At 52.5% G+C, this 24,640-nt stretch overlaps 2 protein-coding genes across 8 annotated transcripts in view; one reads left to right on the forward strand and one right to left on the reverse strand.

The window, feature by feature from the left end:
• Cep104 (centrosomal protein 104) overlaps window positions 1-11,256 on the reverse strand; it is a 32,537-nt gene extending 21,281 nt beyond the window's left edge. For 2 of the 5 annotated variants that reach the window (XR_005872891.1, XM_013120060.3), the window contains exons 1-10: window positions 10,959-11,256; window positions 8,538-8,622; window positions 7,036-7,187; window positions 5,029-5,202; window positions 4,619-4,757; window positions 3,109-3,171; window positions 2,778-2,860; window positions 1,217-1,385; window positions 778-936; window positions 419-646 (exon numbers count right to left, since the gene is read on the reverse strand). Coding sequence is in view for 4 of the 5 variants with exons in the window: in XM_013120060.3 (XP_012975514.2) it covers window positions 419-646; window positions 778-936; window positions 1,217-1,385; window positions 2,778-2,860; window positions 3,109-3,171; window positions 4,619-4,757; window positions 5,029-5,202; window positions 7,036-7,148 (1,128 nt within the window). In the remaining variant the exon portion in view is untranslated. Of the gene's footprint in view, window positions 1-418; window positions 647-777; window positions 937-1,216; window positions 1,386-2,777; window positions 2,861-3,108; window positions 3,172-4,618; window positions 4,758-5,028; window positions 5,203-7,035; window positions 7,188-8,537; window positions 8,623-10,897 lie in introns of all 5 variants that reach the window. The other 3 variants (XM_013120061.3, XM_005079260.4, XM_021232541.2) reach the window with 3 other exon arrangements.
• A 78-nt stretch (window positions 11,257-11,334) lies between these two features.
• Dffb (DNA fragmentation factor subunit beta) lies at window positions 11,335-24,009 on the forward strand. 3 transcript variants are annotated; one of them, XM_040734917.1, is made up of 8 exons: window positions 11,335-11,632; window positions 11,767-11,893; window positions 13,410-13,598; window positions 15,200-15,279; window positions 17,538-17,708; window positions 18,693-18,793; window positions 19,442-19,644; window positions 22,647-22,774. In XM_040734917.1, exons 1-8 carry the CDS (start codon window positions 11,510-11,512, stop codon window positions 22,649-22,651), a joined length of 999 nt encoding a protein of 332 aa, XP_040590851.1. In that variant the 5' UTR covers window positions 11,335-11,509; the 3' UTR covers window positions 22,652-22,774. The 3 variants fall into 3 exon arrangements, with proteins under 3 accessions (XP_040590851.1, XP_021088202.1, XP_005079318.1); XM_021232543.2 differs by lacking the exon at window positions 19,442-19,644 and having other exon boundaries at window positions 11,343-11,632; window positions 22,652-24,009; XM_005079261.4 differs by lacking the exon at window positions 19,442-19,644 and having other exon boundaries at window positions 11,346-11,632; window positions 22,647-24,009.
• Window positions 24,010-24,640: the final 631 nt, after the last annotated feature.

Here is a 24,640-nt window from a genome sequence, read left to right on the forward strand (position 1 = left end):
CTCACTCTTAATGCCCTCAGGGTCTTGTTACCTGCTATGCAGTCCAAGCTGAACTGGCAGCAATTCCGCCTCAGCTTGAGAGCTTCAGGTAGGGGCATTTTACATGTGCTCTCTCATTCCTTGAAGCAAGGCTTCTTACAGGAGAATCACGGGCTCAAAAGATAAGACTCTGTGAGCCCACAGACGACGGGGCAGACCCAGAGGGCCAGGCAGGATGGGTTCCAGATGTGCCTCTCGAGGGATGTGGCCAGTGGACAGAGCTTGCTTGTGCTCTGCTATCTTCCCAGGTCCCTCTGGATTTGGGAGGAGGACTGGCCCTGGGGGCAGGCATGCACCTGTGCTTTAGGATTAGTACCCAGGACAGCCCAGGTCCTCAGTGATGCCGCTCTAACAGTCACGCCGGAGTGGAGAAACTTACATGGCTCCTAGGCGCAGGGCCTGCAGCAGGCGGGGGCTGGTCCACTGCTAAATGCCGAGGAGAAGATGCCAAGGTGTAGGCCAAAGGCTTTTCCTGGAGGGCAGGGCCTGCAAATGTGTCTTCTGGTACCAGCTCTTCTGTGCGTGGGTGTGAGGACACTGTCTTCCAGTGCTGGGGGCTGCTGGGAGATGCAAGGGGCTGGAGGGGCAAAGCGAAGGGTCTCTGCATCTGTGGGAGAGATGAAGGGCAAGGGGTCGTGACACGTGGCGAGGAGTGCCTGCGTTAGCCCCCAAGTGAGCACAACTCTGATTAGCCCTCCGCTCTCTCCCACGGGCCCCTACCCTGTGGCCCACCCTGACCTCTGTTTCGCCCTGCAGGAGGCCATGCAGCTCCAGCTGTTCGTACACCTGGGCACGGTAGCGTGCCATCTGCTGCTTCTTCTCCTTGGCCAGGTCATAGTCCTCTTTCTCCACGGCGCAGCGCTTCTCCACCTCATAGCGCCCCAGGCGCTCACCGACCTGTGGCACACACATGGGCATCTGCTCACAGGACAGTTGTGGGTGGGAGGGATCTGTCCTGCGTGCTGTCTCCACACAGGGTCCTCAGGAGCTCCACACAGGCCAGGACAGCCCAGCCCCACCCAGAGGAGCAGCAAGGCCTGGTTCCAGCTCCACAGTGTCACCTTCCAGGTGCCTGCCCAGCCCCAACTCTACCTGCCTGCGATTCTGACTCCCCGTCTGCCCCTCAGCCGTCAGGAGCGCTTTTTGGGGTGGTGCGGAGGAGGCCCAGAACCTGTACCTTCTGTAAGTCAGCGATGGCTTGCTTCAGTTTCTTTGCGTGGTCATAGCGCTCCTTCTTGACAGCTTCCCGTTTCTTTTCATCCAGCCTGCGGATGATCTGTGCGACTTCAGGGTCTTGGTACATGTCAAAGGCCAAGTCATCAAGTGGAGAGATGTAGTCCGATCTCCTAAGGAGAGAAAACGACCCTTCAGGTCAGGAGAGTCCAGAGCTCATGCTGAATACACAGGAAAGAAGGTCCCAGCATCGCTTCCGGGGGCTCCTGTAGACTTGGACAGGCTGGTCAGGCTGCGGCCGTGAGCTCTCTGGGGCTCCTGCTCTGGTGTTTCACTGAGCTGTGTATCAGGCAAAGCCTCAGGTAAACTCGGCGTCCATGACCATGTGATCACAGCCACCACTGTTAAAGTTTACAGCATGGCAGCGATGAGCTTCCCTCTGGGCTATAAAGTGCAGTGACAGCAAGTGTCGGGACCACACAGCAGGGCCTGAGCGCCAGTTCCAGGGCCTCACATCAGCTGCACTGGCTGCAACACGAGAGCCACATACAAGCTGTGACTCGGGCATTTCACATATCGGTAAAGTTTAATTAAATATGATTTGTCACAAAGAATTTAGTAGGAAAACTTGAATAATAATGAGCTCAAAAATCCCCAGGTTCCTTTCTGCCACCCCATACCCCCTTTGATCAGACCCTTTGCCCTCCAGTCCAGCTTCTGATGGACAGTTGCAGCAGCTATGAACATCCCTTCCATCCAGTAACGTCAGGGTTGACATGACATACATGTTCTCCCCGCATACCGCATATTAACTCTCAACACTATGCTTACAACTTTATACCAGTTTGTCATGATGTCCCAGAAATAATACAAAGGTTATATTTTTAAGAACATCATCAAAAAAAAAAGTCCCATGGTGCCATAGTCAGAATTTCTAGGGCAGAAGCACACCCACTCTTATGTAGAACACCAGGAACAAGTCAGGTTCTTACACAATGGATTTCAGCACTGAAACTCACACTTCACAGGCCAGACACAGCATGCCCCACCACTGAAGGCGGAGCACACCACTGGGTGCTGTGGCTGCTTTGTAGACTCAGGCTTTGGTGTGGCCACCAGGAAGAAGCCAAGCAGAGGTGACACAGCTGAGGGTACATCTGGCTCTCCAGCAGGCTCAGGACTCTGAAGCAGAGCCTGAGAGCTGAGGCACATTGACAACTCATCACTGTTCTCAGGGACACTGCTAACACTGAACACACAGAACTGTATGAACGCACAGAACACACAGAACTGTATGAACGCACAGAACACACAGAACTGTATGAACGCACAGAACACACAGAACTGTATGAACGCACAGAACACACAGAACTGTATGAAGCCTCTCTGAATGCAGCAATGGAGCTGAGCAGGATAAGCAGCCACCTAAATCCCTGCACAGACACCAGACAACCCAACCAGTGGCTTATCTGCTCACCTGACCTAAAGCTCACCGAGACCTCGAACCCTTTGGAATGGCCGAGGAGTCATGAAGTATCTTGTGAAGGAAATAGGAGGAGTCTTACCCAGCAAAACTTCCTTCCAGGGCTGGGTCCTCATTGTGGGAACTATGGCCCAGGTAATGGTCAATCAGCTTCTCTCTAGAGGTCTTTGGGAACAAAACATCTTCTTAGACTCTCAGCAAACAAAGGACAAAACAAATCTTAATTTTACAACTGTTTAATAGAGAGGTGCCAGCAAGACTCAGTGTCCCTAGTTGTCTGCATGGGCAGCTAAAGTTCCAGAGGAAAGTTTTGAGGCCTTCAGAATTGATACATTTTATGATGAGAATTAATGATTCCTCCTCCCAAAGAAATTCCTTTTATTTTTTTTAGGAACTATACTTTCCATACTTACAATATTGCTTTCATCACCAAAATCTGCAGGGTCTCCAATGATATTTATCGCAACCAAAGCCACCTAAGAAACAGTTAAATCAGCAGACATTAAGTATGAAGTGTCTGAGATGCCTTACGCTGTATTGCCGACTCTTGACTGTGGTGTTATGAGGTAGGAGGGTGCATCCCCAAGTGCACAGACAGTAAGGTTTACGGTAATGTAGGGAACTGCGGAGTGCTCAGTAGGTTAATATTACTACTGTTCTAATGCTCAACCAAGCAGCTACGGTTTATATGTTTCTAAAACATAATCGCTACCTAGAGTTTTAGCAGAATCTCCCAATAAGAGGTCTCTGTCTACATTAGCCCAGAAAAGGAAGAGAAACACTAAATTAACACAGCTCCGTTAGCCCAGGTGCTGATTTCCACCTTTCACCCTTGGTGGAGAAATTGCTCTCCTTCCCACCCATCACTATAGCCCAAGTTCCTAACCAGTTCCTACTGGCGGACACAGCAGACAGGGTGGAAGGAGAAATCCTTAGAGAGGATACCTCCTACTCCCCAAGGCTGTGCTACAATGGACCTTATGCCGCAGCAGCTGCGCATCTCACAACTCATTTGCCTGATACACAACGTGACCTCCTGTCCTAGGAGACGAGGCAAGGGGACAAATGTGTGCAAGCAAGATGGCTGTGGTCACACTTGACTTCCTTGGTCAGGCGGGAAGAGGTATGGGGCTGAACTCAGGCTGAGTGTGGGTTCTAGGACTCTACCAAGCACTCTACCCGAGCCTCACGGGGGGCGGCCCCTACCACTCTGGCTGGCTTTTGGGAACCAATTCCTCTTAGGGGGGGTCGCCTCGCCCAGCCTTAATGCAGGAGCAGGTGCTTAGTCCTACTGCAACTTGATACGTCACACTTTGATGACACCCACGGGAGGCCTGTCCCTTTTGAAACAGAAACAGAAGAGGAGTGGATTGGGGGTGGTGGGGGAAAAGTGGGGGGAGAGAATGGGAGGAGAGGAGGGAGAGGAAACTGCAGTTGGGATGTTAAATAAATAAATAAGCAGCTGGACCAGCCGCAGGCAAGTGGCTTTCCTGGGCACCAGCCTCCGCCAGCTCAGAGGGTTCCTCTGCATCATGCTGCCAAAACATCAGACTGCCAGTCACACGGCGAAGGGAAACACAGGTGTGAACCGTGGAAGTGATTCTACCATGTGGGTGTCAAGTTATTACACAAAGCTGCAGTGAAAACCTCCAGGAAGCCTTTTCACATCCTCTTTTATCTGAGTCTGGTCCAGTCTCAGGGGCTCTTGTCTGCCCTGTGACTACACGCCAGAGTTGACATATGGGAGAGCCTGGCTTCAGAGAGCATCTCACACAACTGCTCTCATGAGAGCACCCTGACTGGGCATGTACGAGGACACCCGAGCAGTCCTCTCGTGGAGGTGAGCCTTGTGTGTGTGCGCGTGCGTTGGAAGGGCACGTGCTCTGGTGTCAGGGCAGAGTCTTAGGCACACACACACCTTACCTGATTATATATGTTGTACTTGTTGGCATGGTTCTGGTGAAGAATCAGTTTGAGAAACTGCCCCACGGCATCCACATATACAGACTTCAGCTCCCGGGCCTTACAGCCTGTCTTCTCGTTGTCACACAGAGAGACATAGCTGAAAGGAAAGCCACGCCTGAAGGACTGTGGACAAGGCCGTTCCCACCCCACTGAACCCCACGGGGCCCTTCCAGGGTCAGGCTCCGATTAACGGTCTTGAGGAAAGCTTTCTACCTGAGAAGCAGCAGCTGCCGAGCCCCAGATACGGTACCCCTGCCTGCTAAGCACATGAAACCCCAGGCACGTGTTGGGAGATCACAAAAGGCCAAGAGGCACAATCCACGGAGCTGTAAGGCTCAGTGTCACCGTGTACCGAGTGTCATTCTCACCCCAGTCTGCGGAACCGCTCTCCTTGGTACGGCACCAAGTACTCAGGCAAGCTTTCACTGATGTAGAACTCGACCTTGCTGGAGATCATGTACTGGTGAGCAAGCAACTGCAGCTTTCTTATTCGACACCTCTCCACCATCTGGAGGACAATCTCTTGTGGAAACTGGCAGAACCTGAAAGCAAACGCAGTCGTGGGTTTCTGAGCAATGCCTGCCCTTTTCCAGCGGGTCTGCTTCCAGACCTGACTAGAAGACAGTGTTGCTTCCTCCCTTCTAAAGTGGACTGGCTCTGCGGGCCACCTGCAAACCTCACCTTAGGCTGTGAAGACCCCGAGGACACGAGGGAATTGCCTGCTTAAAGGACATCGGGCTGTCAACAAGCAGGAGGTGACTTTCGGGTGTGCTCAGGGCTCCAGGCGCAGGCTGAGCTGAAGCGTCTAACTTTGTTCAGGACAGTGTATGAGTGCCAAGCAAGACTTGGCCAGAGCACTACTTCTGTCAGCAAGGGATCTACACAGCAAGCAATCATGACTCAGCAGCAGTGTGGGAAGGACAGCACTGACAAGCAATCATGACTCAGCAGTAGTGTGGGAAGGACAGCACTGACACATGAGCTGGCAAGCACCATGGGCACGAGAAACAAAGGATGGGCTGTCATAGCTCCTCCCCTCACCAGTATCAACATCACTCCCGGGGACCCGTATATGTGAGCGTGTGTGTGTGTGTGTGCCTGTGTACTCGTGTGCGTGTGAGATCCTCATTGCTGGCCAGGTGTGTGTGTGTGTGTGTGTGTACATGTGTGTGTGTACATGTGTGCATGTGCGAGTGCATGCTTGTGAGAGCCTCATTGCTGGCCAGGCCTTTCTTTCTCACATCCTACTCACGAAACCCATAAACTGGGTGGGGCTCCTTTAGGGCTCAAGGGTGAAGCTGCTTCCCCCAACCAGGGTGGAGCACAGCTAGCCAGGGTGCCACTGACACATCGGTCCTGTGCTCACCTCCCAGTTCCAAGGAGTGAGTGCTCTCCCAGTGAGTCACACCCCAAGCCTCCCATCCTTATCAAGTACACCGACAGGGACAGATTGGTTTTGAGTAAGAATCATTTGCTTTGAATAAAAGCAGCTGAGTGGGTGAAGGTGCCTGCTGCCAACCCGGGCAATGTCAACAGAGACCTGAGTCCACACACATACAGTGACATGCAAGGACATATCTATGCACTGTACATGTAAGACAATTCATCTGGAACTGGTGTGCAGCCTGGAGCAGTCAGCTCTGGAGATCTTAAGAAAGACATGGCGCCCTGTGCCCACCCCTACTGGCACCCTGAACACCCTTTCTGAGCCACTACTGACAGGTAAATCAGGAGACTCCTGGGCCAAACCTAGTGTGACTCTGTGGGGGGGGGGCAGGGGTACACATAGCCTTTGGTATCCTCTGGAAACACGTTACTGAATGGATATAGTTATGACCTTAAAGAAATACCATGCCAATGACAAAAGTACCACGTGAGTGTGACTTGCATAATTACTGTCACAAAGGAAGCCTCGTGTATCTGCTTAAGAATCTTCAAGCCTCATGAGCTTGCAGGGCAGACATGGCGAATGTTGAAGGTCTCTGCAGAGGGAAACCCAGAAGGCAGAGAGTGCAAGCTTTACCCTTAGCAGCTGCAGACAGGCAGAAGACCACTCAAATGGGGAGCTCGGGAGGGAAGTGGCGGGAGCATGGGCCTGGCCTTCCTTCCCTCCCAGTGTGACAGCAGTGACCAGGAAGCGCAACACCTGCGGCTCCTGCATTACTGCCCTGTCCCATCCGATTGACTTCTCCAGTTCCTCAGTGCTCATGAGTGGAGGGGGAGGCGGCGCTGCTTACTGGGTTCCTTAGGAACTCCATGAGGCAAATGCACTTTAGTTTTAGTGATTTAATTTAGTTTTCACCGACTAGAAATGCATTTCATGGTTTTAGAGTGTAAGGGATTCAGACTCAGATGGGCTTTCAGTCCAGCCTTACTTTGGTGACCTCCAGCCACTGACAGTCGGTGCGTGGATCATTAGTTCCCGGGCACTGAAGCCATCTTCATGTCCAGAAGAGCTGACCACTACAAATCCAATCTTGTGGGGCATTCTGCACACACGGGCTGCTCAGAAGATCAGGGAAGAGTTCTGTGAAGGAATTCAACTCAGTTAGAAGAGGCGTTAGCTCATGTCACACAAGGTAAGCCACAAAGCACTCACAACTGCCCACCACATGAAAGGCTAGTTTGTCTACAAAGCATCTTTAAAACTGATGTTTTAATTCCACTTAACTTTCCATTTAAGCCGTCTTGATTTTCTGAAAGTCTGACCTGTGCTGTGGGCTGAATTCCATCCTTACTAACGGCCAGATCCACCTTTGTTGCATGTGAATGTGACCTTACTGGGGTTTCTGCAGATGTGATCAAATTAAAATGACACCCCATTGGGGGAAATCCATTGCGGCTGTGTACTTTCAAGAAGAGGAGAATGATCTGGGGGTGAGTACCCCAAAGGTATAACACCTGTATCTTGGGGTGAGTACCTCGAAGGTATAGCGCCTGTATCTGGGGGTGAGTACCGTAAAGGTATAAAGCCTGTATAAAAGCACACAAAGGCCAGGTGTGGGCTTCATCTCCAGAGACTCCCCACCCCCACAAAACAAACAACCCCCCAATAAACGCACACAAGAAGCGGAGGCTCAGACACACATGGGGTGGACGCCACATACTGACAGAGACTAGAGCCACTCGATTAAAGCTGAGGCTGATGTTGGAGACCATCAGGAGCTAGAAAAGGCAGAAGGACCCAGACCTCAGAGATGCCTGTCCCTGCTGCCACTTTAATGCCAGCCCTCTTGCTCTGAAATCCCTAAGCCATTCTGCTTGTGATACTCTCATGGTAAAACCAAAGCTTCTGGCAGGGTACAAAGTGTCCTTTTGCATCATCGAGGAAACTAACAACTAGGGAGGAGATACCTAATCATCGGTATAGCAACCACTGCCTTGTGTAAATGTGCAGCCCTAAGGAAAGCAGGGTGTGCAGATGCGGGGCGGGGGGTGAGCGAGGCTGCACTGGGAGCCTGACTCAGGACATTTTAGAGTGTTATCTGAGAACAAGATGGACCAGGGTCATCTGCTGGCTCCACGCCCTGAGAGGATGTGGAAAACCACCCGGAGATGCCAACAAGGCACCTTGCTGGGTCACTTCCCTTCACCCTCCAGATGGGCACAAGCAGTTGTCAGTTCCCCCCCTGAACCTAGACAATCAAGCTGGGCCAAAATAGGCTACACCACAAAAGTTTTGGATTCAGCACTGGGTGGAGGCATGGGGACAGGCAGCAGGGACAGCCCTTCTGGTCCTAGTGAGGGAAGAGTGCAGAAAGTCTAACGGAAAATCTGCTGGAAGCCAAGCTGAGGGGAGACATGGGCAAGCTTGAGGGAGCCTGGAGAGGAAAACCTGGCTGAATGATTCTCTCAGTGTGGTTTTCCGTGAACTGACCTGTATCCCAGCTCTCCACTGTCTCCTGGAGGACGCGTGCGTGCTGTCACGTCTATTTTGCCGCTTGGCGCCCAGGCTCTGTATGCTGGAAGGCAGTGCACTGACTCAGCTCTGCACTGTTGACTCTGCACTCCCCTCCAGCCCTGGTTGGGGTCTGCTGCACTTTCCTAGGCTTGGACGGTCCATGAATTCCACATCCTGGCACAGTGAGGGTTCACGGATGGGAATGCACATATGTGTTGCCCAGAGGGAACAGGTGACACCCTATCCCAGGATTATACTGAGGCCACAGCAAAGGAGCTTTCTTCCCTCAGAGACTCCAGGACTGCTGAGGCCACCAGAGGAGGAGGCCCTGCCCAAGTGGAGCCAACCTTGGGCAGCAGCACTGTCAGAGAGCAAAGCGTGGGCCCTCAGATGTGACCATACCGAGATCCCAACAAGCTCATGGCCTCATGGTTACTTCTCAGTTACCAAGTCAATCAAATGCCTGCTAAGCAAGACAACTGGCGGTAAAGAAAATCACCAGCAGCGGAAAAACAAAAACACTCCTAATACAGGGAAAAGAGGTCCACTGGAAGTGTCTTGGAATAAGATACACCACTGAAATACTCTGTAGGCAGGACGATCCAAAGTATCCCTTAGGAAGCTTGGCTCATTGAACATGCCTGATGCATAACCTAGAGCTTTCTCTTACTTTCACTGGACTCAAAAAGGGACCAATGCCAGTCTGGTGGGTGCTTTTTTTTTTTTTTTTTTGGTTGTATGCACCAAACTACTACAGCGAGAATGGCAAGTCTGTGTTAAAGATGCCACACTGAGTTCCCTGTGACTGTCACAGCAGAGTGGAGGAAACTGACCCAGGAAATAGTCAAGAGCAATACCATTCTCGACCCAGGAAATAGTCAAGAGCAATACCATTCTCATGGCTGGGTGACTTAGCAGGCTTCTCCTCCAACTGGTAAGACTAACACCCCTAGGTCACTCGGGTCCCCGAACCTGGAGCTGATGCTCCCTCCCCTCAGCCACTATACTTCCCTTCAGCACCCACTAGCAGCCTGACTGCATTCGGCCTCCTCCATACCCCCATTCCAGAGGGTCACAACTGTCTTGGCGCTCCTGCGCCACCCAATGGTCCTGCCAGGCAAACACTCTTCACACCCAACTTCAGTTTCCTCTATCCAGGTTTTAATTCTAAAAACCCTCTGTAGCCTCCACCTAGGCATTCAACTGCTGACTCTGCCTGGACTCTCACTCCTGGTCTGGGATTTCCTGTGATCTTTGAGACAGACTCTCACTATTTAGCCCTGACTAGCCTACAACTCAGTATGTAGACTACACTGGCCTCAGAGTCACAGAGATTCTCTTGCCTTGGCACACGGGAGCGCCGGGATTAAAGTTGTGTGCCACTATGCCTCACCATGCCGTGAATTTTAGAGAGCATCCTAAGCTCATGAACACTTAAAAGGTATATCCCTGGCTCTGACTTCTCAAATTCCTTGGCCATCTTCAAGGGCCTGGCCTACGCCAGGTGTCTTAGTGCACACTTTTAATCTCAGTGCATGGAAGGAGGAGCTCTGAGCTTGAGGTCAGCATGGTCTACGTAGGAGTTATAGGGCTACAACAAAACAACAACAAGAACAACAAAAGAGCAGGCATGTCTACCTTGACCACAGCTGTACTCAACTGTGGTCTTAACCAGCACCTTCTGGGGGCACACCGAGACTTACAAACAGAATGTTAAAGGCAGATACAAGTGTGTCCCCCAATAAAACCAAAACTACTGGCACTGGAGACCCTGGTAGGAAGGCTGTGGGGCAGTGTGCCCGAAACACCGGGATCTCAGTATGCACAACTGCGAAGCATTCGTTTTCAGACCCCGCCCCCCACTCCTCTGCCCCAGTCTTCAGGGGCCTCGGCACACGCTTGTGACTCCGCACAACCCATCACGGAAACTTCTGGATCCGTGCAATGCTGGGTTCCTAGCCGGTCACCAGCCACAGTCAGCACTGTCGGGTGACATTTACCCTAGCATTGCTTATAAACTGTAACTAAGCCCAACCTCTTCTGTTTTTGGTTGTGGGCCTACCCTTGAAAGCCATGCCTCCAGCCCTAAGTCCGAACCCCAACGTAGCACAACTTCCAAACATTTTGTTACAAGGAGACGAAAAGTGTTTCCAGTTTTCTTTTCGAGAAACGTAAACGTTACAATATTAAGTCTTGATTTTTTTAGGGGGTGGCAATAAATCTTGAGGACTGAAAGTATTTTTGGAGAATCTGAAAGCTTGAAAAGCATCTCAAACCAAACCCAACAAACAGCCGCCCCACCCCCACCCAACAACACGGATCCAAGTGTGGCCTACCCCGGGGGGCCAGAGCTACAGTCTTTAGTGTGGCGGTAACCGGTCCTGTTCTGTAACGCACCCAGAAGAGGACGCGGCGGGGCTGGAACCGGATTCCTGACACTGAGGCCGGAGATGCGCTGCCCGGAAGGCCTCAGCAGGCAGCGGCCACGTCCCTTGGTGCCCAGGTGTCTTCTGCCTCGGTGCCTGCTGCGGGCCGAGCGCCGCGGAGACGAGCAGGAGAGATGCAGCGATGGGGGCTTTGGTCCGGCCGCCCCCACCCCCGGGCCACTGAGGCGAGGGCAGCGGAGGAGCAGCCCGGGCCGCCTCTGCCCAGCGCCCGGGCCGGCCGCAGCCACGCTCCCATGGCAACAGGGCCGGGCCCGCCTCTGTACGCCTGCGCGTCCGCCCCGCAGGCGCCTGCGCGCGCAGCCGCGCCTCGCGGATTCAGGCTGGGGACCGGTCCTGTAGACGGACGTTTCGGGTCGCGCCTTTCATAGGAAGAGAATTAGCGTTCCGGGCGACGCCGACCCCACCACAGTTCCGTGGTGAGAGAGGCGAAGAAGCCGGGGACATCGGCCACCCTCCTCGTCCCGTGCGCGCGCGCCAAAGCCCCGCTGCCTGAGCCCTGCCATGTGCGCTGCGCTCCGCAAACTCAAGAGCGTCAAGTTGAGAGCCCTACACAGCGAGTGCAAGTTCGGCGTGGCGGCCCGGAGCTGCCAGGAGCTGCTGCACAAGGGCTGCGTCCGCTTCCAGGTGGCTTGGGGTTGCGGGCGCTGCGGGGGAGAGGACCCCGATTACTACTGGCACGGTCGGGCGCTGGGCTCCTGTAGTTAGGTGCTGTCTGGAAGCCCGGACTGGGTGGGACAAGTGCTCTTCCTGTCCTCCAGCTCCCGGTGTCCGGCTCCCGGCTGTGCTTGTACGAAGATGGCACGGAGGTGACCGACGACTACTTCCCGGGTCTCCCCAACGACGCCGAACTCCTGCTGCTCACTGCTGGCCAGACTTGGCAGGGCTGTAAGTAGGAACACTTTGGAGATGGGCGGGACCCATGCGGTTTAAAAGCGCGGGTCCATGGGCCCAGGCAGGAGCCTAGTAGATCGGGACAGGGGCGCTGAATGCCGAGAGCTTTTGCTGAGGACCCCTGTTTTCAGTTTTTTAAATTTTATTTTGTAATTGCCAAAGGCAAGGGGGAAGGACTGGGAGAGCCCGGAGAAGGTGTTGCTGTGCTGTGCTGTGCTCTGCAGGGCAAGGGCGGGGCAAGCATGGTTCACCCTTGCCCGGGGCTGTTCTCCGACAGGTTGGTGCTGAAATGCCATCAGGGATCATGGTTTTCACGGAACCTCTTTTAGGTAGCTGTGTGATGACAGCTATGGTGGCTTTAATCCGAATTCCTCGGTGGCTAATGGGATTGGATATCATCTTCATGTGTTCCTATTTGCCGCCTGCAGGCACTCCTTGGTGAAGGAGTCTTAATGTCTTTGTGTGTGTGTGTGTGTGTGTGTGTGTGTGTGTGTGTGTGTGTGTGTGTTTAATCGGATTTTTAAAGCCGTTGAAGTATTTACCCCACCCAGAGAAAAATCTTGGTTATGACTTCCATGTCAAATAATGTGGCTTTCAAATATCTCCTGTTGTGTACCTTTTCATTATCTTTATTGGAACTGAGATCCAACCAACTGAGTTAACTGACTTTGCTTTTTTCATGCTCTGTAGTAGAGCAAAAGGTTCTGATTTGGGAGGGGAAGGGAGGACAAGGTTACACAGCTCAGACTGGCCCTAAGTACATTCTGTAACTAAGGCTGGTCTAAAGTTCCTGATTCTCTTGCCTCCACCTACCAACTGCTGGCATTCCAGGCATGTGCCCCATCCCAGCTTCAAAGTTTCTGACTTTGGTGACATCCAGATTTGTCATTTTCTTCACTGGGCATTTTCACCGTCTAGGAATCTCTTGGCAAGTCCTGGCCTCCGGGGGTTTCCTCCTGCGTTTTCTGCAACCGTGGGTGTGCTCACAAGACCTTACTTCTTCAGCTTGTTCACACAGTGGATTTCCCCAGTTCTGAGTGTGAACCAGATTTGCAGCCTCGCTTGGCTGTGGCCTTTTAGTTGCTACTGGATTCTGTTTGTTTCTGTTTGGGTTAAGGTCCTCAGGAGAATGCACTTGGCATTTGGCACTTGCCCGGAAAGCTCACTGTAGTCACTTGAGGAGAGGGTCTCTGGGAAAGTAGGGAGAGGGGTTGGGAGGCATGGAGGTGGGGTCCTAAGGGAACAAGCAAAGGAGGTGACTTGGTGTTGGGGGAGAGATGGCCGGAAGAAGAGCAAGTGTACTTCTGTAGAGTGCTGCAGTCCCATCACCTGACAGGAGATGGCCAGAGGAATAGAACCAGTAGTGTCACACCTGTGGAGGTGTCAGGTGTCAAGGGTTGGTGACACCAGAGTCTCGACTTCTGGCAGTCTCTGGGTTAAGTGGACAGGATGCTCTTCTTGGGGCCAGAACAGCATGAATGTGTCTCTATTTGTCTCCCGGTGGTGGCAGATGTGAGTGACATCACTCGCTTCCTCAGTGTGTTTAATGAGCCACATGCCGGGGTCATCCGGGCTGCAAAGCAGCTGCTGTCGGATGAGCAGGCCCCACGGAGGCAGAAGCTGCTGGCTGACCTTCTGCATCATGTCAACCAGAACATCTCTGCTGAGACCCGGGAGCAGGACCCATCCTGGTTTGAAGGTATGTGGATTGGGGTGACCCGTGGTGGCCAGGGTGTCTGGGGCAGGCAGAGAAGGGCCTCTTTGGAGCCAAGGCTCAGGAGGATCTCTGTCTATTTCAGATCCCGATGTTTCCCAACCTAAGGTGACTGGCCTCTGGAATGTGTGATAACAAAAGGTGCCATGGGAAGGCTTGTGGCCAGGACTCCTGGGTGGTGGAGTGTCTTGGGCAGCCTCAAAATGGACTGTTTTCTTTTCTTTGTTTTAAATCATTCTTCCAAAAGTCATGGCAAGATGCATGGAATGTGGAGTTTACCACCTTACCATGCGAGAGACAGAGAGAGAGAGAGAGAGAGAGAGAGAGAGAGAGAGAGAGAGAGAGAGAGAGAGAGAGAGAGAGGATAACAACAACCCTGGGTGTCATCCTCAGGATTAGCTGGATCCTATCAGTTAGGCTAGGCTGGCTGGTCAGCAAACTTCAGGGGCCTCTCCTATATACTTCATATCATCCCTGGGTCATTTAAGGTACCTGATACAATGCAACAGTGGACAGTGCTTGCTGCTTAAGCTTGAGGACCCGAGTTTAGATCCCCAGCACCCATGTAAAATCCAGGTGTGATGGCACATGTCTAACCTCAGTGTTGGGGGACAAAGTCAGGCAGATCCTTGGGGGTTCACTGGTCAGACAGTGAGATCCAGGTTTAATGAGAGGCCATGTCTCAGTGGAGAGAGACAGAGGAAGACACTCACTGGTGACCTCTGCCCTTTACATGTGCATGCATGGGTGACTGTATCTGCACAGAATCGCACACATGTGACATGTTCATATACACCATGTGCATGCACACACAAACTTAAAATCCTTTAAAATGGAAAACAATCTACATTTTTAGTTCAGATGTAAGGGTTTTTAAAATTTATTTTTTGTTTTTGTTTATTGAGACAGGGTTTCCCTGTGTAGCCCTATCTGTCCTGGAACTCACTTTGTAGATCAGTGTGGCCTCAGACTCAGAGATCCGCCTGCCTCTGCCTCCCGAGTGCTTAGGTTAAAGTTATGTGCCTGCCCAGATGTAAGATTTTCTTTCTCAAGACAGGGTTTCTCTGTATAGCTTTTGAGGCTGTCCTGGAACTAGCTCTCGTAGACCAACCAGGCTGGCTTCGAACTCACAGAGATCCGCCTGCCTCTGTCTTCCAAGTGCTGGGATTAAAGGTGTGTGCCCCCACTGCCCGGCTTAGATGTAAGACTTTTAAACGGTCAGCATCTGTGGTTGGGTGAGTCTATTTATAGAAGCCCGGTGGTGCAAAGTTAGTGGCACTCCATGCATCCGAGCACCTTCACCTTGTCCTGTCATCGGCACTGGCATTTGATGTCAGAGCCCATTTCATCTGGCACAGCCCATGCTCTGTGACTCTGCAGCTCAACTCCCCCATCCCCACACTCCAGTTTCTAGCTCAATAAGTGGAACACCTCCCCACATGGTTTCCTTTCATGTGGCACCTTGTGCAAATGGGGTCACATCTTCCCCCGCCCCTTTCTTGTCTGCTTGGCTCCTCTGAGCTGTGCAGGACACAGACCAAGAGGTCATGGTCTGCCTGTGGGCTCCAGAGTCCCCTTTCTTGTAGGTTTGGAGTCTCGATTCAGGAACAAGTCTGGCTACCTGAGATACAGCTGTGAGAGCCGGATCCGGGGCTACCTGAGAGAGGTAAGGCCTTGTTCAGATCACGCTGAGTGGGCGCTCAGCACAGGCTCATCAGTGGGCGGGGCTCGCACCCCTCTGCTGATGCATGCCTGCAAGGTTGCTCTGTCAGCAGATGGCGCGTGTACCTCAGAGAAGCAAGAGCTCCCTGTCTCGTGCGTCCGTTCTCTTCTGCACCTCAGCCTCTGACCCCGTTGTCCGGCAGGTGTTAGAACCTTTCTGGACTGTGACCTGTGGGTTAGGGTCAGAGGCCTCAGCCTCAGCTTTTACTCCCCCTGTGTTTGGCAGGGATCCTGTTGTTTAGAGTAGCATCTGCTCCCGTCTTGTGCGGCTGGCGGGTCTGCTGTGATGTGAGCTTCATTCCATTATGGATAAGTTTTCTGCATCTCCTCCCTTGCCCCAATGGCACCTTCATAATTGGGTCGTAGTGTCTCCCCGCCCCCCAGCACTTATGTTTAATTTTTCTCTGGGCACATTGCAGTCCTCTGACTTTGGAAAAGTGGATCACAGGACTGAAGACGCCTTTGCTTGGGGTGCTTTGTAGCTATGCTCTGAGCGACTGCTGGGCCTCAGTGCTGGCTCTTGAGGAGACCAAGGCCTTCTCTGGGAAGAGCGGCCTGTGGCTCCGGTGCAGCTATACCTAGCCTGAACTCCAGGAGAAGGCTGTCTTTGATGCCCTGATGCCTTCTCTGCCTGGCTTCCTTCCGGTGAAGACATGAATGCCAGTGAGGTACAGAGTGGAAGGAGACCTTCTGTGGTGAGTGGGACCTGCCCGTACTGAGGGCATGAGGTGCCCGTCAGTTCGCCAGAGGAGCCTTTTGTGCCTGTCTGCACCGGGTTCTGCATGGCTGTCTTTATTGAGATAGGATGAGCGGTGTCTGGGTGGTTTGGGACAACAACTTGGCTCTTGGGGACCTGCTCTCCCTGGGGGCATTTTTGTCAAAAGAAACTTGGGTAACTGCCCAGCAGTTGGCTAGTGGCACAGGCCTGGGTCACCACTGAGCCTCTTGGTTAAGGCTGTTTTGTCTCTTTTTTTTCTCCTCCATTCACACCCTCCTCCGAATCGTATCCTGCTGTGTAGCTTGAACTAAGTCTTAGTGTCTGTGGGTAAAAACCTGACATGTGCATGTGTTCCCAGAGCCCTCTGCTGGTTGAAGCTACCCCCCCACTTCCCCTGGGTTTGGAGGACCTGCGCCACCCGCTGGCCGGAAACCCTGACTGTCTTGGCTGTTACCGTGGACACTGCCTGCCTACACTGGCCCTGCTGGGCTCTCAGACTGTATTTCCATTGGGCATGCTCTAGGACTTCCTGCTTAAGCCGCTGAGGCACTGTACCGCCTACCTGGAGCGAGGTCTGCAGGAGCTCTGTGGCAGGCAGTGGGGACAGTGGTGGCGCTCCATGCCTGACAGCTCTGCCCCGGTTTCCTCTAGGTGGCAGTAGCCAACCCCAGGCAGACAGAAGGGCAGAGAGTTTGCTGGCCTAGGACCAAAGCTGAAGAGCCAGCCGAGGCCTGAGTAGCCAGGCAGTTGGAGCAGCATGGTGTGGGTCCCCTTCACCCAGGACTCAGAGTGGGGACCGCTTGGCCTGCATTGTCTGCTCATTTGCATATAAGGTCCCCATTGGTCAGCTTTGCCTTCATTCTCTGCTCATTTGCATGTCAGGCTCCTCCTTGACTGGCAGGTGGAAAGTGCTGCCCTTGTTCTCCCCATACCCAGCTTAACCCACTCAGTGTGTCACAGCTGCTCATGTTCTGCTTGTGTCCGCTGTTCTATACTCCATGCGGCCTTGGCGATTGTCCCACATGACCTAACCTTGTAGGTGCCCTGATTGGTCCTGGTTCCTACCCTCTGGCTGCATGGGGGCCTTTTGTGACTGCTGCTCACCCGAGCACAGGGCAGACACTGCCCCTGCTGACTATATGATCTTATCCCCCCACCCCCACCAGGGGATCTAGCTGTTTAGAGCAGGTGGCCTTTTGGATCCTCCTTCCTCAGCCTCCAGGTGATCCGATTACAGACATGGACCTCTCTGCCCGGCCTCTTCTTGTTTTCTTCTCCCAGCCTGATAGCAGCGTTGTTAGTCCCATCCCGTGGGCCCGGAATGGTGTCCTAGGCTGTGATAGCTGAACAGTGCTCAGACACTCTAACTGTAGGACTGGGCCTTGGCATAGTGCGTGGCATAGGCTGGCAGCTGAAGCACGCCCTTTCGGGCGTGGGCAGGGCATGGGCTCAGGCTCAGCGATACCTCTGGCTCACTCTTCCAGGTGAGTGCTTACACCTCTGCAGTGGATGCAGCGGCCCGAGGAGAATTCGAGCGGGTCCTTAGCTTCATGAGCCAGAAGCTCAAGTCTGTGAAGTACCACGGCAGCTACTTCGACAGGGGTGCAGAGCCCGGCAGCCGTCTCTGCACCCCAGAAGGCTGGTTTTCCTGCCAGGTGAGCTCGTGCCCTTTGTTCTGGGGCCACTAAGCGCCGCCGGGCGTAGCCCTCCTGGGGCGAGAGGTGGGGAGGACATTGGGCAGCTGGCCTAGGAGTAGATGCTGGTGACCTTCCATTCAGAGTGTGGGAGGAGGTAGGGATGGGGTGTGCAGTTGTTGGCGTGACAGGAGCATGCTGAGAATAACAGGTCTGCTCCTGTGTGGATCTCTAGAGGCACTTAGCAGAGGATGGTTCTCTAGCAACAAGGACAGAAATGCCTTCATCTTTTGGAAACCCAGAATACAAGATCAGGGGCAATGGAATGTTGGGGACAGGTAGAATTCCAAAGACAGAATTTAAAAAAAATTAGGTTTATTTTTTATGTAGATGGGTGTTTTGCCCATGTATATGTCTGTGCACATGTGTGCCTGGTCCCCTGTGGAGGCCAGAAGAGGGTGCCAAATCCCCTGGAAATTAAGTTACAGATGGTTGTGAGCCACATGTGGTTCTGGGACTCAAACCTAGAACAGCCAGTGCTCTTGATCTCTGAACCACCTCTCCAGCCCACAAAGAGGATTTTCAATTGCTAATGAACAGCAAACACTTTTGTGTTTTTAAAATGAGGTCTTAATATGTAGTTGAGGCTAGACTTAAGGTCACTATAAGCCCAGGCCGACTTAATATTTATTTTATTTTTGTGTATATGTGTGTAATGTGTATCTGTAAGTGTGCACATGCCACAGCATGGGTGTGGTCAGAGGATAAACCACACCCGGCTCTTGCATGGACTCCAGCATCCAAATGTGGTTCTCAGGCTTGTGCGGCAGGTGCTGTTCCCACAGAGCCATCTCCTTGGCCTTTGCCTCTGAGTGCTGGGGATACAGGTGTTGCCACTGCCTGGTTCACAGTTCTGCTCATGGATAAAAGCAAGCTTGTCGGCTTGGAGGAGAGCAATACTGTCCCTCACTCCTACCTTCCCATCCCCCGCCTTGGTCACTGCAGGGCCCCTTTGATATGGATAGCTGTCTTTCCAAGCACTCCATCAACCCCTATGGCAACAGGGAGAGCCGGATCCTCTTCAGCACCTGGAACCTGGATCATATGTGAGTGTCTGTCACCAAGATTCATGTTAGCTCAGCAGAACTAACCCGGCGCCTGGCGGGGTTCCTATCCCTGCTCAGGGCTGGTTCACTGCACCTGTGTGGTTCAGGCCCAGGGACAGACCGCACATGCTTTTGGAACGGGCTTCTGGAGAGATGGCTGCCGTCCTGCCAACTGTCAGTGCCCAATGCTAAGCTGTCTCTCTGCCCTCCCGCCCCATCTGTGATGAATCTGGTGGCCTGACTCCCCATGGCCCAGTGTTGGGCCCTAACACTGTGTGCTACATGTATGAACCAGAGGAGCTCACTTTTAGGGCTGTGGTGTGGGAGGTCAGGGCCAGCAGGATGGTGTCACAGCTGGGCAGGCTGCAGCCTCTCTGGAACCAGGACAGGGCGGGATCATATTTCTGCAGCTGTGGTACTCTTACCGTAACTACCCTTGGCTTTGCTTTATGAAGGCAATGTGCTGTAAGTACCCCCAAATGGCTACCTGACTCTTGAAATCAAAACTATTAAGAGTATATAAAAAGTGAGTTATATTTGAGGGCCCCTTTCATCCCTCAGTACTCAGTGCCCCTTCCCTGTTGTCAGGGGAAACCACTGTCCTGAAATGAGTGTGCCCTGTTAATCCCTCTTGTACACTTTTACCAGGAGGTGTGGACTTGGGTGCCGCAGCTCCCTGGCTCTGCAATGCTCTGTCTGCCCACACAACTCTGGTGAACAGCACAGACTCCATCACTTGTTTGCAGACGCTAGCCCCACATTTGCTCCCCCGCTGGGCATTCAGGCCATTCTGAGTACTCACCGTCCTCTAACTGACAGTCTGACCTGTGGACAGGCTGCATCCACAGCCGGTGAGGAACGCAGACTTGGATTCTACCCGGCATCATGAGGGCGTTTGGGCATCTGGATGAGAAAGACTGCCCTGGCTCTGACCTCCAGTCTCCCTGGGAAATTAATGCCCGTGGTCCCCTTCCGAGCACTCCCAGCCTTGTCTGGATGCTCCAGCTCATGTGACTGCGAGTTGCCTCATGTCCTCGCCACCACTCGGTGTCACTATTGCCTCTGCATTTCCCTGTCTGAGGAGAGCACCCACTTTGCTGCGTCTGCTTCCCGGCCCTGGGAAGGCTTTGTGACTCTGCCATCCATGGCTTTCACGTTGCTTCCTTTTGCTCATTGTTTACTTTTTGTCCTGGGCACGGATTCTCTCCTGGCCGGCTGTGTGAGAGATGTTGTTGCTGTACTTCTGATGTCTTTTATAACAACCGGATGGGGTGGTGAGCCCTAGAAGACTAGGCCTGTGTCTTAGGGTCTGAGGCACTGTTGTCAGAATGCCTACTGCAGGTCCAAAGTGTGCAGACCCTGCCATTCGCCCTGTGGGTGGGTGCAGGGGCCTCCGTTTGCCTCCCGTTGTCTGCAGCTGCTTTTTTTGCTCTGTGTTCAACTGCAGCGAGTTTTGCTTTTTTTGTTTTTAATTCCTACTTTCTTCTCCTTTTACGGTTTCTCCTTGTTCTCTAGTTTCTCTGTTTTGTGTTTTAACATATGCTCGAGGCTACATGTCTTCAGCTGCACCTGGCTTTAGTGTTTTGAGATCAGTGTCACTGTTCTGATGTGTGAGCCTTTGGCAGGTCTCCGAGTTCCCAGGGCTGTTGTGTCATTTGACGTCATTCTGCTCATGCTTCTTGTGCTCTGGTACCTGAAGGTCGAGACTCTCCCCACACACTCTGCTGTTTACTTCACGCTCCCCCTGCTGGGTTTCTCTTGACATCACAGAGTGTGTCTCTTGCCGGCACGTTAGCTGCCTGCCATTTGTCTGGTCTAACTGAGACTGTCCTGTGCGAGTTCCTGGTTCCAGTGTCTGGATATAGTGGCTGCTCAGTAGCTGTTTGATATTTTGGTGCAGGAATAAGTGGGTTTGAATTCATCTCACTTGCGGTTTGCTGTGCTGCCTGTTTGCCTGGTCTCACTATGCACCCTGGACCCACCTGCCACTTCAGTCTTCTAGGACTGTTTCGAGTGCTGTCCCACCTGGCCTCACGCCTGCACAGATGCTTGTTTTCATGTCAGTGCCTACTTACGCCTCCCTCCTCACTGCTCACTGCCTCCTGCATCTCCCTGGTGGTCCTAGTGCTTCTTGAGAGGATCCCAGGGTGAACGCCCTCTCCAAACTTCTACCTCGGAGTGAGTGGGGACTGACTGTCTCACACTGGGTCTGGGATCACAGCCATCTAGGTCCCTTCTGCACTCCCCGGAGGGAGGCTGATCACATTGATTCCTGGCATTTGGTCACGGGCGCTGCTGTCAGCATTCTGCCTTCTCTGTGAAGACTGGTTTGTTTCCCCTTAACCGAAAGTGTCGCATTTCCAGAGACACGCCTTTCTTCTTGGTTCTCCTGTGACTTGCCCTGTCTTCTGGAGAGTTCTGGTTCTCCTCCGCAGTCTCTTGGGTTCCCATGGGCATTCTGGGAACTGCTTCCTGCCCACACTCTTCATGGTGACTCTGCTTGCATGCTCTGGCTCACGGCTGTTGTTTCTGGATAACTCTCTGCTGTGGACTCAATTGTATCCCTCCCCCCCAACCCACATTTTTTATTTTTGCTGCCACCAATGAGACCAAACCTGGAGATAAGTCCTTTGGGAAACAGTTAAGGTTAAATGCTGTCACAGGGAGGAGAGTAAGTGGGAGAGCTTGTTCGTGCTCTCACAAGCCAGGAAGTTGGCCCTGATCAGACCAGACTCGTGTGCAATGGCTTCAGCGCTGTGCATGGGGGAGGTGGTTTGACTTCCACTCTGCTGTTCTTGTGACTGTGTTTGGATGTGAATTTCTTTGGTGACCGTCTTTCTGTTGTTGGCTTGCCAGAGTATCTCTGCAGAGTAGATCTGCGTTTGTTGCCTGTGGATGTTCCAGTTTCAGTGGCTCTGAAGTAACATGACACTGTTTTTACTTGCCATTTCTGTGTCACACTGGTCATACACACTCGGATCACATGCCTATGGGAGACACAGGCTTGAGGGCGTCTGTGGGCACCTGTGTAAAATGGGTACATGAACAAGCAGCAGTCACTAGGGGCTGAGAAGTATTCACACGTGGGGCTTGGCTTTGTTGAATGGCCATGCGAGCAAGGCCAGCCTTGCATTCATTTTTAGTATGTTAAGCAGTGGCCACTATTCAAGTTTGCAAAGTAAGACGAGCAGCATTGCTTGCACTGGGCTCTGCTGCACCGACCAAGCCCACCCGTGGCCCAGGATAGGGATGAGCCAGTGTCACCAGTCTGTGAAGCGTGGTGCTGGGCTCCTCTGGTGATTCATCCATACGTCCTCTCCATTTCGCTGCCTCTGCCTTTCTGGGATATTCCCAGCTTAGCTTCCTTAAGCATCTTCAAGATCCTCTCACCTTTGGGGTTCTGTTGCTGTGATAAAACACTGACCAAGAGCAACTTGGACGAGGAAAGGGTTTATTACAGAAAGGGAAGTCAGGACAGTAACTCAAGGCAGGAACTGATGCAGAGCCCATGGAGGAGTGCTGTTTACTGGCTTGTTCAGCCTGCTTATCTGATGTAGCCCCACCAGCCTAGGGGCGGCGCTGCCCACTGTGGGCTGGGCACCAGTCACTAATCAAGAAAATGCTTCACAGATCTGCCTACACAGCAGCCTGACAGAGGCATGATCTCAATTGAGGTTCCCTCTTCCTAAATGACCCTGGCCTGTGTCAGGTTGGCAGGAATCTGACCAGTACGGCAGGGGTATTTGCTGTGGTAGGCACTGTGCTGTGGGTGTCGGTGGCTGATGGGGAAGGCACAGCGCCCTGCGGTGTGTGGCCCTGACAGCGGATGGGCTGTCTGTCCCTGACTTGGCAGAATAGAGAAGAAGCGCACCGTGGTGCCCACACTGGCTGGAGCCATCCAGGACGGGCGGGAGGTGAACTGGGAGTACTTCTACCGTCTGCTTTTCACCGCCGAGAACCTGAAGCTGGTGCACATCGCCTGCCACAAGAAGACCACTCACAGGCTGCAGTGCGACCACAGCAGGATCTACCGGCCCCAGAAACGGTCCAAGAAGAAGTGGCCTGCTCGGAAGCGCCAGTGACACACACCAGGCCCTCTGTGAGGCAACTGCAGGGGTGATGGACTATTATGTTTACATTCTGCCACTCTAGAAGGTTCTAGAAAAGACTTTAAGAGTCTTTGTGACGGATCTGATCTGAGTATCTTCTCAGTTTGCTTCCTCAACCTCTGGTCTGGCAGCCCAGTGTAGAGAGGACAGTGCTGTGTGCTGCCCGTGTCCCCGTGGTAGAGTCTTCATGCCCATGGCTGCAGGGCTGAACCTGGCCTCTGTGGTATGAGGGATGGTATGTGTTAGTTTGTGTCTCAGCTTTCATGGCCTCCATTTCCACTGCAAATGGCAGCTCTGACTACATTCCTCTGAAAGAGATGGTGCTTCTGGGGTAGATGTTTGCATTTCATAAGGAACATGGAGGATGTTCTCTGCTGAACTGTTTTAAATAGCAGAAGGTGAGAAGCCTTCCAGATGTCTCCTGGTGAGAACAGCTGACTGGGGCATTATCTTGAGCCATGGGAAATTGCTACATTTCACTGCTTAAATAATGGCTGTCTATCATGAATCTCATGACTCAACACTTATACTTGTTTGCACAACTGGAGCAGGTTTAAGCTTTTGTGTGTAGAAATGGGAAGCTGGTAAAAGCACGGATGGCTTACCTGTGCAGAGAATGACCTTGAATTCATGATACTTCTGCCTCATCCCTAGAGCTGGGATTACAGGCGTGTACTACCACACCTGGTATTTGGCTTTGTAAATGTGCGTCAGTTTGTGCAGAGACAGTCAGAAGAAATGCCACCCTGTGAAAGCAGTGATCCTGGGGTATTCAGCTGGATGAGACCCAGTTACCAAATACTAATTTCCTGCATCATGTATTTTATAGTACTTGATTTATTTTGTTTTGTTTTTTCCTTCTGAGATGGGCTCTCACTATGTAGCTCTGGCTGGCCTGGAACACACTATTAGATCAGCTTAGCCTTGAACTCAGAGTTTTGCCTCTGCTTTCTGAGTGCTGGGATTAAAGGTGTGTGCTACCACGCCCCATCTTGAGTTTTTTTTTAAATGAAGATTTTATATATTTTATAATGTTTGGATTTTTACCATATTTTAATTACCATCTTTGCCATATAATCAGAAAAACAATAAAGAGTTTCCAAAATAGACATGTCAAAAGTTTTCATGTGTTGAGGAAGATGGGGCTAAGGGTGCGATACCAGCGGCTGGTGACTAAACTGTTGCCCCAGCTGAGTCCATCGTCACGGTAATGCACGGCCTCAGGCCAGCGGAGTGGACCTTAGAGGACCCCACTGCTTGTCTTACAGTCACGAATGCACACTGTTCACAATGGTGCCTTCTTCCATTTTTCTGAGGGCTGCCCTTTTCAAGCACCCAGGACATACAGAGTCACTACCCTCTACCAGGACTGCTCTCTCTGAAGTTTGACACTTGTTATGTGTATGTGTGTGCCTGGATGTAGTGTGTTAGTGCACCATGTGCACGAGGTCAGTAGGATCGGATACCCCGGAACTGGAATTACAAGGGTTGTGAGCCATCACATGTGTGCTGGAACCCAGTCTGGGTCCCCTGCAAGAGCAGCAAGTGCTCTTAGCAGCCAAGCCCTCTCTTCTTCCCCAAGTGGGACACTTGTAGCCTTCTGTTACCCACATCCCTACCAGTGTGCTTAGTGGAGGATCGCTCTGCACCCTCCTACCTGAGGCTCCGTTTCTGCAGTCGGTGCAATGCAGAGATCCACTCTTGTTGCAGCTGGACATGCAGCATGAGCTCTGAGTGA

This window comes from Mesocricetus auratus, unplaced genomic scaffold, assembly GCF_017639785.1.
Source record: "Mesocricetus auratus isolate SY011 unplaced genomic scaffold, BCM_Maur_2.0 Super-Scaffold_100042, whole genome shotgun sequence".
In the NCBI taxonomy this organism is placed as follows: Eukaryota; Metazoa; Chordata; class Mammalia; order Rodentia; family Cricetidae; genus Mesocricetus; species Mesocricetus auratus.

Coding starts and splice junctions, on each gene's coding strand:
- Dffb (XM_021232543.2), top strand. CDS start 11,510: ATGTGCGCTGCGCTCCGCAAACTCAAGAGCGTCAAGTTGAGAGCCCTA. Junction 11,894..13,409: donor TGGCCAGACTTGGCAGGGCT/GTAAGTAGGAAC, acceptor CGGTGGTGGCAG/ATGTGAGTGACATCACTCGC. Junction 17,709..18,692: donor AAGGCTGGTTTTCCTGCCAG/GTGAGCTCGTGC, acceptor TGGTCACTGCAG/GGCCCCTTTGATATGGATAG.